Below are 18,689 nucleotides of genomic sequence, written 5' to 3'. Positions count from 1 at the left end.
TCCTGCACTATGAGATGGACACGTTAACAGCTTGTGTGAATCTCAGACTAGCTGTTAACTCGTTCATATTTTCCTACAAACTGAGGTCATCCAAATAGCATGACATGAATTGTTCTAAACGTTTGAACAGAAATCCAGTTCAAAAGATCTCAACTGTTCGTGTGTTTCATGCTGTGCTGATACATGTGTGAATAGAGCCAACCTGACCTGCCCCTGAAACGGACTGTCAATACTGCAACATAACAGTCTAGCCATCATGGGTACAATGTTTTGGATACTTTTTGCACATATTCTGATAGTCAATCACAGTTGTTGGAAGCTGGTTTGATATGTTTTTGTAATAAATAATTGGGTTTTTTAAGAGCATTTTGTTGATTTTAAGGAAAACCCGTTTTGTCTCTAGATGACCCATGCAACATTTGATTGATGCCAAACTAACAGAAAACCATCTTTGATGACCAAAGATGACCTCTATGGCATTTAGTTGTAAATGGTCACAGCGCCTCCCAGATGGGTTCAAACTTTATTAACTTCTAAAGACAAGGTCAGAATGGCATTATACTTGGCTTGTGACATCACGTGACTGCACCAAACACATTGATGGAGTTGTTGGTTCAAATCCCTGTAGCTCCGCCCCTTTCAGCTCACCGGCTTTAGATAACACAGAGAACGTCCGATTGATGCCAAAATAACAGAAAACCATCTTTGTCAACCAAAGCTGACCTCAATGGGACTTTTCTGTAGTTGGTCACAGCACCCCCTAGATAACTTTAACCTTCGATAACTTTAAAAAACATGGTCAGAATAGCATTAAAGTTGGTCACTGTCATTACACCACCAGTGTGGTGAATATAGAGTATGCCCTAGTGGTGAGACGTGTAATTCAATGGTGGGCTAAGAGGGGATGCTGAGTAGGGGTGAGGTGTGGACGATCTGACCGTTTGCAGTTTCTGGTGTCGGGGTGGTCGACTTTTCTGTTCGGCAGACGTGCCCTGGTTTCCCGGGCTGCTGGCCAGGCTGTAGCGGCGCGGAGCTGCAATGGCCGAACGACGCTGCTTGCAGCTTTAATTAGGCCCGAGCAGCGAAAGCGCTGCGAAGGCCTCTTGTTTTTGCTCTGATTATTATTAGGCCCGAGCAGCGACAGCGCTGCGAAGGCCTCTTGTTTTTGCTCTGTTTATTCTTTTTATTTATTATTCTTAGCCCGCTTTGAATGGCTTTTTGGGGACCTTAAAACTCACAATATTTTGCACACTTGTCAGGCCTGGTGAAAAATTTGATATTTTAAAGGTCCCCAAAAAATCGCAAAGAAAATGGCTGAACAGCGCCCCCTACAAAGTAAAAAAAAACTCTACATAAAGCTTAGTTTATCGTACAGTTATGAAATTTGGTACACTTGTAGTACTCAACAGTCCGCACAGAAAAGTCTCTTGCAAGCATTGTCAATATTAAACAGGAAGTCGGCCATTTTGGGTTGAAATGGCGATTTTTAGCCATTTTTACCGATTTTAGGGTCCGTTTCTGATTGGATTGCTCGATCATTTTCCACACGATCGTCTCAAAAATTGTGTAAAATTGTTCAGAAGGGATGGGCGAACAAAATGAGACAAGGATTTTGAGTTTTCATACATGTTGAAGGGGCGGGGCCAGGCCTCGAAGTTTGACTACTCGCCAAAAATTTTTAAATTGCTATAACTTCATAACTGAATTGAATAGTTACCAAACTTTCTGTGGTCATTCGTCATCCACCCACAAAGTAAATTGAATGGTCGGATGATGACATCACACAAGCCCCGCCCTCTCAGGACCCAAAAGGTCAAGTTTTACTGTGAAAGGTCCCAAATTGCCCCATTACATTACTTGACTTAATAACTCCCATGTGCATGATCAGATCTATATCAAACATTGTCTGTGTGAACACTGACCACATCTCAAGACAATGACAATGTGGACAGCTGACATCACCTATGCCCCACCCCATGAATACAGGAAGTCTTTTGTTTTATGCTGAAATGCCCATATTTGTCCCCTCTAATTTAGTCAACATGACACTAAGGTCATGCACTGTCTTTATGATGCTGTAATGACCATTCAGATCTGATAGCTTTCCAGATAGGGAGGGGCTTTGATGCCATGGCGAATTCTAGCGTGACGCCGTGACCTTACGTTTGACTGCAACTTTTACAAACAGCCTCCGATCTGCCCGAGACTGAACATGGCAATGAACAATCATGCCCTTTAGCCAACGAGGCACAAACAGCTGGTGAACGTTGTATGATATCACCACAGCGCCCCCTACATACCTTTAAAACTGTAATAACTCCTGTCATCACAACACCAGTGTGGTAAAGATAAGAGTATGCCCTAGTGGTGAGACATGTAATATAATGGTGGGCTCAGAGGGGATGCTGAGTCAGGGTGAGCTGCGGATGAGGTGACCGTTAGGGGTTTCTGGTGTCGGGGTGGTGGACGTTTTTGTTCCGTGGACGTGCCCTGGCGCCTCGGGCTGCCGGCAAGGCCGGAGCTGCGAGGGCCGAACGACGCTGCTTGCAGATTTAATTGTTATTGTTACGCCACTCAACATTTTCCAGTTTTATTTTAACCTGTCCAGAGCTTCCAAAGCTTAATTTCTGGGAAAAGTAGAAGGTTCTGACAGACCAGCATCTCTCTAACTATCCGTCTGGTGCAACCTGACTGTATATATTTAGGTGCACCATTGAGAAATGGAGTCACATTTGTGACCAGAATAATCCCATTAAAGAGCCCTGAACTTATGTATATGTTTATGTATTTAGCAGATGCTTTTTGACCAAAGGGACTTGCAAGTGATAATCTGCATATTGCCCTTGAGGCTAACAACAACAATAACAACAACTTGAAATTAGTCATAGAGAGAGGGAACAAGGAGTGGACAGTAGAGAGGTGGGGACGGGTGCAGGGACGGTGCTAGTTAAGAAGATGCTCTCTGAAGAGCAGGGTCTTTAGGAGTTTCTTGAAAATTGAAAAGGAAGCCGCAGTTCTGGTAGTGCCTTCATTGGAACATTTTTAATTGCCACATTACTCAACATTTTTCTTTTTACCTGTCCAGAACTTCCACAGCATCATATCTGGGAAAAAGAAGATGTTCTGACTGACCAGCAGCTCTCTGACCAAGAGTCAACCTCCAGATTGGACCAGGAGGAACCAGAACATCCACTGATCACAGAGGACCAGCCAGAACTCTATATCCATCAGCATGAAGGGCAGTTCCTTTTGAAGCAAAAGCATGTAACCTTCATTGAGACTTCTCCTTCTAACGAAACAGACTGCCATGATTCAGAACCCAACAGGAACCAACCCTTGAGTCAGAATTCTACAGAAGTAGAGAACCAAGATCAGGGTGGATGCAGGAAAGAAAACTCAGAATCAAACAGCAATGAAGAACTGACACGTAATAAAAGACGTCTGCGAAGCGAAGATCACAGAAACAATGTAGATGTTCAGACACTAAAAAAGCACAAGAGGGCTCACATAGGTGAGAGGCCATTTTATTGTAAGCTCTGTGGAAAATCTTTCAGTTACAAGTCTTTTTTATGTCGTCACATGAGAACTCACACAGGTGAGAAGCCATATCCATGTAACACTTGTGGTAAATGTTTTACTGCCAGTCATATCTTGACTAAACATATGAGAACTCACACAGGTGAGAAGCCATATTCATGTAAAACTTGTGGTAAATGTTTTACTGCCAGTAGTAACTTGACTACACACATGAGAACTCACACAGGTGAGAAGCCATATCCATGTAACACTTGTGGTAAATGTTTCATTGTCAGTAGTAACTTGACTACACACATGAGAACTCACACAGGTGAGAAGCCATATACATGTAAAACTTGTGGTAAATGTTTTACTGCCGGTAGTAGCTTGACTACACACATGAGAACTCACACAGGTGAGAGGCCATATCCATGTAACACTTGTGGTAAATGTTTTAGTGACAGGTGTGGCTTGATTTATCACATGAGAACTCACACAGGTGAGAAGCCATATCCATGTAAAACTTGTGGTAAATGTTTTACTGTCAGTAGTGGCTTGACTAAACACATGAGAACTCAACACATGTGAAAAGTATTTTCCAAGTTTGGTCTGTATGAGATTCAGCCAGATATTTTCTTTCACTTCTCATGTAAAAATTCACACTTGAATTTGTATACATAAAAATGTATGGTTTTTTTCTTCTTAAAGTTGAGAAGAATTGAGATTTTGACTACATTTAGTCATATATATCTTAGGCATAAACTAGCCCAGTGTGACACATGTACAGAAATATCTTAAGGATGAGCATTGATGGAAAAAGTATAAAAATAGGCAAAATTGCTTTTTATGTCTAATTGTGGACTCTGTTTATATTTAAGCCCTAAGTTTAAGGTGTGGTTGACTGACTAAAAAAAATAATAAAAAATTTTTTTGTAATTATATTTGATCACTTGAGTTTTTAATGCAGGCTGTACATGAAAATAGTCTCCTACACCTTTCTCCTGCATTAGCTTCTGATAGAAAATAGATGAAACTCATGTATTTGAAAAGCCTCACAGATCTACAGTGGGGCAAAAAAATATTTAGTCATCCACCGATTGTGCAAGTTCTCCCACTTAAAATGATGACAGAGGTCAGTAATTTTCATCATAGGTACACTACAACTGTGAGAGACAGAACATGAAAAAAAATCCATGAATTCACATGGCAGGATTTTTAAAGAATTTATCTGTAAATCAGGGTGGAAAATAAGTATTTGGTCACTTCAAACAAGGAAAATCTCTGGCTCTCACAGACCTATAATGTCTTCTTTAAGAAGCTTTTCTGTCCTCCACTCGTTACCTGTATTAATGGCACCTGTTTGAACTCATTATCTGAATAAAAGACACCTGTCCACAGCCTCAAACAGTCAGACTCCAAACTCCACTATGGCCAAGACCAAAGAGCTTTCGAAGGACACCAGGAAACGAATTTTTGACCTGCACCAGACTGGGAAGAGTGAATCTACAATAGGCAAGCAGCTTGGTGTGAAAAAAATCAACTGTGGGAGCAATTATCAGAAAATGGAAGACATACAAGACCACTGATAATCTCCCTCGATCTGGGGCTCCACATAAGATCTCATCCCGTGGGGTCAAAATGATCATGAGAACGGTGAGCAAGAATCCCACAACCATATGGGGGGACCTGGTGAATGACCTGCAGAGAGCTGGGACCACAGTAACAAAGGTCACCATCAGTAACACACTACAACGGCAGGGAATCAAATCCTGCCGTGCCAGACGTGTTCAGCTGCTGAAGCCAGTGCATGTCCAGGCCCGTCTGAAGTTTGCCAGAGAGCACATGGATGATACAGCAGAGGATTGGGAGAATGTCATGTGGTCAGATGAAACCAAAGTAGAACTTTTTGGTATAAACTCAACTCGCCATGTTTGGAGGAAGAAGAATACCGAGTTGCAACCAAAGAACACCATACCTACTGTGAAGCATGGGGATGGGAACATCATGCTTTGGGGCTGTTTTTCTGCTAAAGCCGGGCGTACACTGTGCGACTTTTTCACTTTTTTGAGCCGATTTTCCACTCGTGCGAGAATCCACGACATCGGGGCGAGTTTTGCGCCGAGCGGTCGTGTAGTGTACAGGGGGTTACGAGAGGCGATTAACACCACGTGTCAGCTGCCGATCAGCAGTCGTGAGGTCGCATGGACTTCTGGCGAGTTTAATATATCGCTCGTCCCTCGTGAGGGTATCGCACTGTTGAAGCGGCGCTGCGAGCAGCTGCGACCCAAAATGTATCAGAACCGCTCACGGCGCATGCGCAATCCTGCATCAACGCCTCTCGCTCGCTATTTTCTTAATAACACACATTGTTCGTTTTTGTTTCTACACGTTTTTTTCACTCACAAAGCTTGTGAAGAAAACGTGTTTGTCGTGTTTATGTCAAATTAAACTGATCACCTAACACAGATTTACTTTCTTTATTTTGTTTTCCTCATCCAACCCCCATAAATCCCTGTGTGTCCTCCTGCAGCACTCCCGAAGGACAACAGGCAAAACAAGAAAAAAAAGTCTGACGTGTTGAGTAAAAACTGCTATTTTTAGCATATTTTTAGGGCCGACGTGTTGCTACCAGACGTACAGTGTGAGCAGTTAGGTCGCATGCGAGAACTGGGTCGTGCAGTGTGAGCGCATGACTCGTGAGATCTGCTCTGCGAGGAAGTCTTACAGTTTGAGCTGAAGCTGAACGCTGCGAGTGAAAAAGTCGCACTGTTGACTGTTTTGATTTGTTTGTTCCATTTGTGTTCTTAATTGACCTGGAATCGGGTTGTGGGCGGAGCTACACACCTGTGAGAAATAAAAGGGCTGCTCATTCACAAAAATAAAAAATTGCAGGCCAAACGCAAATACGACTGTGTGTCTATTTGTCCTCGGATGCCGTTTCCAACTCATATTCAGCATGGCTGCGCCAACAGGTTATGGGCCCAGTAAAGAGTTTGGAGGCCGATGGAACCGCTTATGTTTTGACGGAGATGAAAAGAATTATGAACTGTGGGAAACAAAATTCCTAGCGCATTTGTGCCTGCTTGGCTTAAAATCCATCATCCTGAGTGACGGTCCAGCTGCAGATGATGATGAAGAGGACACGGAGGATTCCAGCTAAAATGAGGAAGCATATGCTGTTCTAATTCAGCTCTTGGATGATAAGAGTTTATCTCTGGTAATGAGAGACGCTGCAGATGATGGCAGGAAGGCGCTGCGGATCCTGCGAGACCATTACGCAGGAAAAGGGAAGCCGCGCATCATCAGTTTGTACACAGAGCTGACTTCTCTCCAAAAGGGTGTGAATGAGAGCGTCACAGACTACATTATCCGGGCAGAGACAGCTATCACGGCACTGCGTAATGCGGGAGAGACACTAAGTGATGGTTTATTGACAGCAATGATTTTAAAAGGCCTGCCTGATGCATTCAGACCATTTTCTGTTCACATCACGCAGAGTGATGAAAGCATAACGTTTGCAGACTTTAAAACAAAGCGGAGGAGTTACGAAAGCACAGAAAAGTTTGGTGCTTCTGGGTCAGAAAAGTTTGGTGCTTCTGGGTCAGAAGAGGACAGCGTGATGAAGTTGAGGGGAAGAGACATCTGGAGTACTAGATTCACCTGTTACACCTGTGGGCAAAAAGGCCACAAAGCTGCGGAGTGTACATCAGCAGGGGAGCGCCGAGAGCAAAGACAGTGGTGCAGCTTATGTAAGAGCGCCACGCACAAAGACGCGCACTGTCGATGGAGAAAGCGGGACAAGGTGAAGCAAGCGGTAGACGAAGAGGACCACACCTTTGCTTTCAAGGTGCGACTAGATGACGATCCGGGCAGCATGGTAAAGATGAAGGGTCTCATGGTCGACTCAGGAGCAACGAGGCATATCATTACTGATGTTGGCATGTTTGAAGAGTTTGATCCAAACTTCACACCCCAGAGTCATATTCTGGAGTTGGCTGATGGAGATCGGGCCAGCGGGATTGCGTTAAAGAAAGGCACCGCCAAAGTGTGCATGAAGGACCGTACAGGACAATATGTGGAGATGAGGCTGAAGGAGGCGCTCTACGTCCCATCATTTTCACAGGACATATTTTCAGTGAAAGCAGCTACATCGCAGGGAGCGACAGTCATCTTCAAAGAAGGACAGAACCGGCTCATCCATAAAAACGGTATGACTTTTGAAATTAGCACACATGGCAGACTATTCTATCTAAGTACTCTGCAAAGTAAAGTTGATAAATGCAATGTGTGTTATGATGTTCAGACGTGGCATACAATATTGGGTCACTGTAATTATGATGACATACTGAAATTAGAAAATGTCACAAAAGGTATGAAAATAAAAGGGGAAAGCAAGAAAGCTGATCAGAAATGTGAAGTATGTATAAACGGAAAGTTTGCACAAAGTAGAAATACAAATCTAGACGAGAAGGCTAAAGAAGTGCTTGAACTTGTTCACACTGACCTGGCTGGGCCGATAGAGCCAGCAGGTAAAGATGAATTCAGATTTGCTGTTGTGTTCACAGATGACTATTCAGGAGCCATGTTCACTTATTTTCTTAAGGCTAAGAATGATACTGTTAAAGCTACAGAGAGATTCATTGCTGATGTTGCCCCTTATGGAAAAATCAAATGCATAAGATCCGATAATGGAACAGAATTTACATCGTCGGTGTTTCAATCACTGCTCAGCAAGAATGCCATCAGACATGAAACCTCAGCTCCTTACTCACCCCATCAGAATGGGACTGCAGAAAGAGCATGGAGGACCTTGTTTGAGATGGCAAGATGCATGCTGATAGAGAGTAAGCTACCTAAAGAGTTGTGGACATATGCAGTACAGACTGCTGCTATAATCAGAAATAGGTGCTATAACAGACGTCTTGGACAAACTCCATACTACCTGCTAACTGGGAAAACACCAGACCTGTCTAAAATGAGAGCATTTGGCTCAGAGTGTTTTGTTTACAAACAAGATAAAAGAAAGTTGGACCCACGATGTGAAAAGGGCATGTTTGTAGGCTACGACAAAAACAGCCCTGCATTTTTGGTTTTCTTCCCAGACACTGGTAAAGTTTTGAGGAACCGGTTGGTGAAGTTTGTGTCAAAACAAACAAAGGAATGTAACACTCAGACAGACGAAGACATGTATGAACATTTGCAACATAGGAATAGAGCGGAGACAGTTCCAACACCTGATGTGACCGATGTAGTCCCCCAAGAGATGAAAACAGAGATGTGTGATTCCAATGTCAGCATTAAAGGTGAAAGTGAGGGTTGTGACATTGCTCGTTATCCAAAGAGAGAGAGAAGACCACCTCAGTTTTATACTGACTGTGATTATCAAGCAAAGTCTGATGATCAGGTGATGAATGTGGATTATTGTTATCGTGTGGCATGTGATGTCCCTAAGACACTACAGGAGGCATTGAGCTCTTCAAAATCAGAACAGTGGGCTAGGGCTATGAAATATGAAATTGATTCTCTTCTACAGAATGACACGTACACGTTAATGCCCCTACCTGAAGGTAAACAAGCAGTGGGGGGTAGATGGGTTTATACTGTTAAAGAAAATCCTGTTGAGACAACATACAAGGCCAGATTTGTGGCAAAAGGTTATAATCAAGTGTATGGTACTGATTATAATGAGACCTTCTCACCCACTGCTGATATGACGTCATTACGTGTTTTGATGCAGCTTGCAGCTCAGTATGATTTAGATCTTCATCAGATGGATGTCAAAACTGCATATCTGCATGCCCCCATAGACTGTGAGGTTTATGTGGAACAACCTGAAGGATTTGAGGTCAAGTCTAGGACAGGAGAGGAATTGGTGTGCAAGCTCAACAAATCATTGTATGGTCTGAAGCAGTCAGGACGAAATTAGAATAAAATGCTTCATGATTTTCTTGTTAAAAATGGTTTTGTCCAAAATACAGCAGATTTCTGTGTTTACAGTAGACTGAATGGTTATGAAGAGGTCATATTGATAGTTTGGGTTGATGATCTTATTATTGCAGCAAGTGATTGTCAAATCCTCAAAAGTGTGAAGGAAATGCTGGGAGCAGAATTCAAAATGAAAGATCTAGGAAAACTGAGACATTTCCTTGGCATTGACTTTACCCAGAAACAAGGAGAAATAAAAATGAACCAAGAGATGCATTACCAAGATTTTGGAAAGATTTCACATGACTGATTGTAAGCCAAGGTCAACACCATGTGAAATGAAAATAAAGTTTGACAGTGAGGGTGAACCTGCTGACTCAAAAATATATCGAGAAGTGGTTGGCAGTTTAATTTACCTAATGACATTTACTCGACCAGATCTAAGTTATGTTGTCAGTAAATTATCACAATATCTGTCTGAACCGAAACTACAACATTGGGTTGCAGCTAAACATGTGTTGAGGTATTTAAAAGGCACTGTGGACCAGGAACTGTGTTTCAGAAAACAGGAACCTAAGGTCAATCTGAAACTTGAGGCCTATAGAGATGCGGACTGGGGAGCAGACCAGAATGACAGGCGCAGTGTCACTGGCTACTGTTTTACTTTGTCTCAGAGTGGGCCTGTTATTTCCTGGAAGTCAAAGAAACAATCCACTGTGGCTTTATCCACATGCGAAGCAGAATACATGGCTTTGTCGGCTACTGTTCAGGAAAGTCTTTATCTTGTACAGTTGCTTGCTGGAATGAACGATGGAGTGGAATACTCACCTGTAACTATATTTGAGGATAATCAAGGTGCTATTGCCCTTTCAAGAAACCCAGTCCGCCGCCAACACTGTAAGCATATAGATATACGATATCATTTTGTTCGATCTGTACTCAGCGATGGGAAAATAACCATTCATTACTGTCCTACAGAGGAAATGGTAGCAGATGTTTTCACCAAACCTATGTCCAAAACAAGGATGGATAAGTTTGTGATGTTTATATTTGGCATTTGAAGAGTTTTGTTTGTGTTTGATGTATTGGAATGTATTTTGCCAATTTAAGAACAAGTGGGGGTGTTGACTGTTTTGATTTGTTTGTTCCATTTGTGTTCTTAATTGACCTGGAATCGGGTTGTGGGCGGAGCTACACACCTGTGAGAAATAAAAGGGCTGCTCATTCACAAAAATAAAAAATTGCAGGCCAAACGCAAATACGACTGTGTGTCTATTTGTCCTCCGATGCCGGTTTCCAACTCATATTCAGCATGGCTGCGCCAACACGCACAGTGTACGCCCGGCTTAAGGGGACAGAACGACTGATCTGTGTTAAGGAAAGAATGAATGGGGCCATGTATCGTGAGATTCTGAGCCAAAACCTCCTTCCATCAGTGAGAGCTTTGAAGATGAAACGTGGCCGGGTCTTCCAACACGACAATGATCCCAAACACACCGCCCGGGCAACAAAGGAGTGGCTCCGTAAGAAGCATTTGAAAGTCCTGGAGTGGCCTAGCCAGTCTTCAGACCTCAACCTCATAGAAAATCTGTGGAGGGAGTTGAAAGTCCGTGTTGCTCGGCGACAGCCCCAAAACATCACTGCTCTCGAGAAGATCTGCATGGAGGAATGGGCCAAAATACCAGCTACTATGTGTGCAAACCTGGTAAAGACCTATAGTAATCGTTTGACCTCTGTTATTGCCAACAAAGGTTATGTTACAAAGTATTGAGTTGAATTTCCGTTATTGACCAAATACTTATTTTCCACCCTGATTTACAAATAAATTCTTTAAAAATCCTGCCATGTGAATTCATGGATTTTTTACACATTCTGTCTCTCACAGTTGAAGTGTACCTATGATGTAAATTACTGACCTCTGTCATCATTTTAAGTGGGAGAACTTGCACAATCGGTGGCTGACTAAATACTTTTTTGCCCCACTGTAGCACTTCAAATTTAAAATACCTGGCAAGGATCTATTTTGCCTCGGTCCCCAAAATGCTTAGGTATGTCCTTGGGCATGGGACAGAGTTTTGACGATGATCCGAATTGTATCAACAATATAAATACTACATGCTGATAAATTATTGCTTTATACAGGTACCAACGTGTAGTGGAATCAATCTACCTGCATTTTATTTTTTTAAGAACTTAGTTTTGTTTTCTTGTTTTTTATTTTCCTATCTTCCTGTTCTGTCTGTCTCTGATCTTCCTGCATCTCCCAGTCCTCCAGAAAAACTTCTGCCTGCTTCCTTCTTTTTCACCTCACAAATAACTTTTTAACTAGCAGATCAAATTGATCTGTTGACCGCAAAAAAAGCGGAGTGTGCACCGCGCTGCTCGGCTGCGCCAGTGACAAGTGCTGCAGCGCGAGCGCGTCCAAACGTCATGCTCAAATACAGACAGAACTTACCAGAGAGAAAATGAATGGACACGAATGACTGTGTGTTATATGTATATTTTTTGGTGATACCACTTAGAAACTTAGAAAATGTTACTGTGGCCGTGTGCAGAACGCAGCTGGAGTTCATGAATAATCAGCGGTCTGCCTGCCGCTCTGCTCAAAAGAATCCCCACTACTCTTGAGTCCATATAAATAATATAATAAAGGTAGAAACTGGATCTCTTTTGTGCTCCTTCTGGGTGTGTAAGTTAAGGGCATCAGGGGAGCCTGACAACCTTTAAGGAGAACCAAGGTGCTCTCCAGTAATTTGAACCCAGTATCCGACTCCGAATCGGGGCTTGGATCGTGAAGTAAATCCCGAGTCCCGATCAGTCTGAAACCACGTGATCGGGGCCGTTTCCGATAATGTGATCGGATCGGGACATCCCTTGTTGGGTAGATAACATGGAAGGGAAGGACTGTAAGGTGTTGATTCCGGTTTGCAGCTGCCACTCCCCGGAGTGTCGGCCAGAACACTACTCAAGGCCCGGATGGCGATTCAGGAAGAAGACACCGAAGACACCCAGGATGGTTTAAACGCTTGTATTGCCTCCACACAGTCAAAGGTAACAGGCTTGTCGGAGGAGCAGGTGTTACATACAAGTTTAGTTACGGGTGTGTGTGGGTGTGCGTGTGTCGGTGTGTGTGTGGTCTTTTGCTCAGTAACGCACACTTCTCACGAAATGACCACTTCTCTGCTGGTAAGTGGGAGCGAACACACTCATATAGATCTCTCCCACGTATCCACCTGTCCAAAACCTCTCCCATCCAAAGTGTTGGGGTGACCTCTACAGATCACTCTAAGCAACTACAGGTGAACAACTGAACAGAATAGAAAGAACTCACAACTATGGGGCCTTTTGTACAGCCGCCCCAAATGTATGAAGTACATTTGCTCACAACAAAAGGTAACTTCTCTAATAAAGTCACTGTGACTGTCCTTTGTCTTTGTCCGGGAGGGCAGGCAATACCACCAGCCTCGCCACAGGTCGGGTGAAGGTCCTGTCTCCCACCTTGACGTCAGCAGACCCGATGTGCCCATCGGGACTGGGGTCGACCTTGGAGATGCGACACAGGAGACAGGAAACGCGGGGTAGCTGAGGATCTATGATCATCACCACCGAACCTTCGGTGACATCCGAGGGGGATGACTGCCATTTCGGGCGAAGCTGTAGGCTTGGAAGGTACAGTCGGATAAATCGAGACCAGAAGTGGTCAGCCAGCACCTGAGAGTGTTTCCATCTGCGGCGACTCAGGAGCTCTTCTTTAGGTTAAACAACTTGAAGAAGCGCCCCATCAGGCCGTCCCATCAGGCCGTCCCATCAGAAAACAGTTGGGGGTCACTGGATCAGGATCACTGATGTCGGACGGGACATATCCTAGTGATTTGGAGGTTAAAATGCCCTCCACCTCCACAAGGACCGTACGGAGGACCTCCTCTTGTAGGGGTTGAAATCCTACTGTAGTGTAGAGCGCCGTCTTGACAGATCTAATCTCCCGCTCCCACACTCCCCCAAAATGAGGACCCGCTGGTGGATTGAAGTGGAAGACGATCTTCTGGGGAGCCAGGAGCTTCTGCAGGTCAGCGGTCATGGCCGTGAAAGCTACTTGGAGTTCCCTTTCTCCACCACGGAAGTTGGTTCCCTGGTCTGAGTACAACTCAGCTGGGGTCCCTCTCCTGGCAACGAATCGACGAAGTGCCATTAGGAAGGCGTCTGTGTCGATGGAGGTCAGGACATCAAGGTGGACCGCTCTGATAGTAAGGCACTTAAAAATGATGCCCCACCTTTTCTCCACACGGTGCCCGATTTTGACCTCAAAGGGTCCATAACAGTCCATACCTGTCGAATAAAAGGCAGGTTTGTAAAGGCGAAGGCGTGCCACTGGCAGGTCAGCCATCTTGGGAACCGCTGGTCAGGCTTTCCATCTGCGACACTCAAGACAGGTCCTCTGGAAACACCTAACCGCTTCCCTACCTCTCAGGATCCAATGAGTGCGCCGAATCTCACGGACAGACTTCCCCTGCTTAAGAAGCCGATACTCCTCAGGAAAGCTCTCCCTTTGAGCTTCTCTCAAAACGTGCTTCTCTGCTTGAATATAGTCCTGAGCTGATGAAGTTCCCCCGCCTCCAGCCGCCCCATGCAACTGCGTAATAACCGCCTCCAGCAGCTCCACCCAGGTGTCATATCCGCTGAAGTTCGGGGTGGTGGGGTCAAAGGTGGTAGAAACTCCACAAAAGGTCTCTTTGCGGAGCTCAGATGAGCCTGGTGGCTCAGCCAGGGTGCCGCTCGGCTCTGGAGGATGCTGCTCTGGACTTAGGAGCAGGAAAGGAGGCCCTTGACTCCATCTGTTGGGTCTGGCCAGTTCCAAAAGGGTCTTCCCACGGGTTATATCATCCGTGGGGTTCTGGGCTGAATCCACATAGCGTCAGGTGTGCACTTGAGTTATTTCCTGTATCTCAGCCACGCGGGTGCCGATGAAGACCTTGAAGTGGCATGACTCGGACCTCAACCAGGTGAGTACAGTGGTGGAGTCAGACCACAGCACTATTCTCTCCATGTCCAGGGTGAGTTCATTTCTAAGGAGACGGGAGAGGTGCGCTCCAGAGAGGGCACCACACAGTTCGAGTCTGGTATGGAGAGAATGCGTTTAGGGGCAACACTGGAGCGGGCCATCAGGAAGGCCAGATGGGAGCTGCCATCACCCGTCACTGTTCTCATATAGGCCACTGCACCATAAGACTGTTCCGACGCTTCACAGAAGATGTGAATCTCTCTCTCACTGACTGACTCCGTGATGTGCTTTGGGAGATAAGGGTGAGGAAGCAGGACTTGTGCAATGAATGACAACTCCTCTTCCCAGGTTTCCCACTGCTGTAGCAGTTCTGGTGGAAGCTGCGGGTCATCCCACCCCCTCTGTTGATCCCAAAGGCGCCTCACCAGCATCTTGGCTCGGGTAGAGTACGGTAGGATGAAGCCAAGTGGGTCGTACTGGCTTGCGAGAACCTTATAAATGCTCCGCATAGTGGGGGCGCCATAACTGACTTTGCGGTGCTTGTACACCCAAAGTGTCCGTGGGGAAGTGCCAGCTAAGGCCCAGAGTTGGCTCGGAGGTGTCTGATTTGTCTTGAGTGAGCCAAAGTCCTGCACTTGTGGATCTGAGGTCTTCAGGTAGGTGGCCAATGGTGCTGGGTTCATTACTGAATCACTGGCGAAGGACAAATCCAGCAGAAGTCAGGAAGGCTCTTAGCCGGTCCAGTAGGTCCTGAGCTTCTTCAGGGGTTGGTACACTCTGAAGGAGGTTGTCAACACAGAAACACTGTCCCACAGATTGACGAGGCCCCCTGTAGTTCATATCCGGGGCCGCAGCCAAGCCAAAGGGCCTATGCATCTGGGAGGCAGAGAAAGGAGTGGATGGGGACGGAGTCGGAGCTGGCAGTGGTTGCAATGGAGGGAGGTGTCCACTTGGAGGCGGCGCTGGAGGGTACATGGTCCTTAGCTGAGGAGACGTGAACCTCGGCTTAGATTCAGGTGGGGGAATGATCCGGCCCTCCTGTGCAGTCATAGACTCCCTCTTCAGAGCCTGAAGCTCTTTCGTCATCGTGTCGATGCGGTCTGTGATTGGGCTTTGACTGGGGACAGGTTCCTCCATGAATGCAACCAGAGGAGGTGGTAGAGGTCAGTCCTCTTCCTCCTCAGTAGGGGGTGGCTGGAGATGAACAGCAGGGCTTCTGGTCGGTGGATTGAGCTGCAGACTCTCCGCACGGTCCAACAGCTGCAGCAAACTAGCATGAAGTGCCTGGAAAGCAGCCAGCCCAGCTCTCATCTGGTCATGTGATTGCTATAACAGGAACCTTTCACGTTGTACATCTTCCAACTCTGCTCTCATTGGTGTGATTTGGCTGTATGAGCGGTTTTCAGAGGGGTCAGACGGCGGATGGTGGGAAGAACGGGCATCACCTCCTATTTCACTTTCCTCCCGGTAACCTGCACCAAGCCAGGGGAAGTCAGTCTCATAAGCTTCATAACGTAGGGGACGACGTACATTACGCCGTGGGCGCGCACCAAGAGCTGAGAAGTTCTGAATGTTATCCATCCTGTTAGGGTAGAAGCAGCATACATCCGGCACGAAAGACCACTAGTGTTGAGTAGATAACACGGAAGGGAAGACTGTAAGGTGTTGATTCCAGTTTGCAGCTGCCACTCCCCGGAGTGTCGGCCAGAACACTACTCTAGGCCCGGATGGCGATTCAGGAAGACGCAGAAGACACCCAGGATGGTTTAAACGCTTGTATTGCCTCCACACAGTCAAAGGTAACAGGCTTGTCGGAGGAGCAGGTGTTACATACAAGTTTAGGTACGGGTGTGTGTGGGGGTGTGGGGGTGGGTGTGTGTGTGGTCTGTTGCTCAGTAACGCACACTTCTCACGAAATGACCACTTCTCTGCTGGTAAGTGGGAGCGAACACACTCATATAGATCTCACCAACGTATCCACCTGTCCAAAACCTCTCCCATCCAAAGTGGTGGGGTGACATCTACAGGTCACTCTAAGCAACTACAGGTGAACAACTGAACAGAATAGAAAGGAGAACTGGGGCCTTTAGTACATCCCTATCATCCGCATAAAGCTGAGATGAGATTCTCCTGCCACCAAACTCTTTTATTTTGAAGGTGCCGCTAACAGGATGTGATGTGTGGAGTGTTAAGAGGGAAGAGAGGGGACTGGAGTGTGTAAAACAGAACTAATGGTGGCATTAAACACTGACCCTGATAGTTCACGGCTATCGTCCGCCCTTGAGTGAAAACAGCTTTACATCCTCTCTATTCTCTCTTCCCATCTAACACTTTATAAATAAACTGAACTGAACTAAGAACATCAGGAGGGATGAAATAATTTGTTCCTCCAGATAACTGATTGTTGAATTCCAGTAACAGATGGATCAGTTTTCTTTGTCCCTAAAAACCTGCAGCTGTGTGATTCCAGCTAAATCTGCTCTGTTGATCGTTTCCCTCAGGTCTTCAACAGTTTCTCTTTCCACTGTTATTAGTCTCATTCTGTCACCTTTTGACCTGAACCTGTGATCCACACCTTCATCTCTTCCTTGTTGTTGCTGGTCCAACTCCAGTCCAGTAGGTGGCGCTAACGCGCCTTCACGCTGCCACATGACCGGAAGCTGTTATCAGAGCTAGCTTGCTGTTAGCTACCAGCGCTAGCTTGCTGTGCTGGTGTGTGAGGGGAACCTCTGAGGCTCTGCAGCAACAATGTCTTCAGCTCAGTCTCTGAGAGAGGTGATCAGAGAGCGGCTAACTGCTGCTGCTGCAGAAATCTTCTCCGAGTTTGAAAAAACCATCGTCCGCTACGAGGAAGAGATCGATCGTCAGCGCAGACTGCTGGAGATCATCTGGAAACCACAGATCAACTTACACAGAATAGGTATGAAACAGCGGCGGGACTCATGTGGGTTTACTGAGGACACAATCTCAGGACAGTCTGCTTGGATCCGTTTGCTGTTCTGAAGCTTTTTGACCCAACTGAGCTGAAATCAGTCTGCGGTAAACTTTGTTCCACTTTAGAGAAACAAATCAATAACATTTCAGGGATTTTAGGAAGTTTTCATTTTCAGGAACTCCACTAAATCAGTTTAAAAGAGACAAACTTTAAAGACTTGGTGAACGTTTCCAGCTGATGTTCTACAATCAGAGACTTGTTAAACGAGTCAGTCCAGTCACACACACACACACACACACACACACACACACACACACACACACACACACACACTCACACTCACACACACACACACACAGGTTAAGAGTTCATTGTTTTCTAAAACATCTTCAGATGCATCAGATGGTTCAAGTGAAGTGTGCTTTCTTATTGTCACATGACTCAGCTTTTTGTTTGGTCTGTTTGTCTGTCCAGAACTCCCACTGCATTATGTCAGGACAGATGAGGAGGTTCTGACTGACCAGCAGCTCTGGAACCAGGAGAGGACCTCCAGTTTGGAGCAGGAACAAGCAGAACCTTTACAGGAGGGACCAGAACCTCCACAGATGAAAGTGGAGCAGGATGAGCCAGAACCTTTGCAGATAGTAAAACAAGAGGAGCTCTGCATCAGTCCGCATGAAGAGCAGTGTGTACTGAAGCAGGAGACGGTGACCTCCCTTGTGACTCCTGCTGGTGAGGAAAGAGACCACGATGAAGCAGAACCAGACAGACACCAACTCCTTTTGTCACTGTTTCCTGAGGCTGAGATCAGAGCTGCTGCTGCTCCGGGGTCAACAGGTGAGGGGGGGTGCTATGCTTGTTTTCCTTACTGTGATGTCACAATAAGGGACTTCTTGAAACTGCTCATTTTAGGCAAATCAGCTTTATTTTAGGGCTGCCTTTTATGTGACGACTTTAGTCAAATAAAAGGCAAATCTGCAGCGAGGCTCCTAACTGGAGCAAACGGAAGAGCTCACATCACTCCTATTCTAACGTCTCTGCACTGGTTACCCGTTAACTTTAGAGTTAATTTTAGAATCCTGACTATATTTTACGTTTGGATCTAACGCTGGTGCCGCGGTAAAAAAACAAAACTGCATTCCACTATAATTGGTTATGGCTTGCTTCTTTAGTGATTCATAATCATATTTTGATACATTGATTGTAATGTTTTGTAAGTGGTCACAATTAGTAAGTAAACCAACCAAATTATAAGTAAAATACATAATTTCTTGCCCAAAATTCCCACGATGCAATGCAAGAAACATTAGCATA

The 18,689-nt window shown here is 45.4% G+C and overlaps 1 protein-coding gene and 1 pseudogene across 1 annotated transcript; both read left to right on the top strand.

The window, feature by feature from the left end:
* Positions 1 to 18,689, top strand: part of LOC129162424 (uncharacterized) — a 297,886-nt pseudogene that overhangs the window by 9,446 nt on the left and 269,751 nt on the right.
* LOC139066253 (zinc finger protein 892-like) lies at positions 3,001 to 4,457 on the top strand. Its single transcript, XM_070548691.1, has one exon. The coding sequence runs from the start codon at positions 3,580 to 3,582 to the stop codon at positions 4,102 to 4,104; it is 525 nt and encodes a 174-aa protein (XP_070404792.1). The 5' UTR covers positions 3,001 to 3,579; the 3' UTR covers positions 4,105 to 4,457.

This window comes from Nothobranchius furzeri, chromosome 2 (genome assembly GCF_043380555.1).
Source record: "Nothobranchius furzeri strain GRZ-AD chromosome 2, NfurGRZ-RIMD1, whole genome shotgun sequence".
Lineage (NCBI taxonomy): Eukaryota > Metazoa > Chordata > Actinopteri > Cyprinodontiformes > Nothobranchiidae > Nothobranchius > Nothobranchius furzeri.
This window is presented reverse-complemented; position numbering and strand designations above follow the sequence as displayed.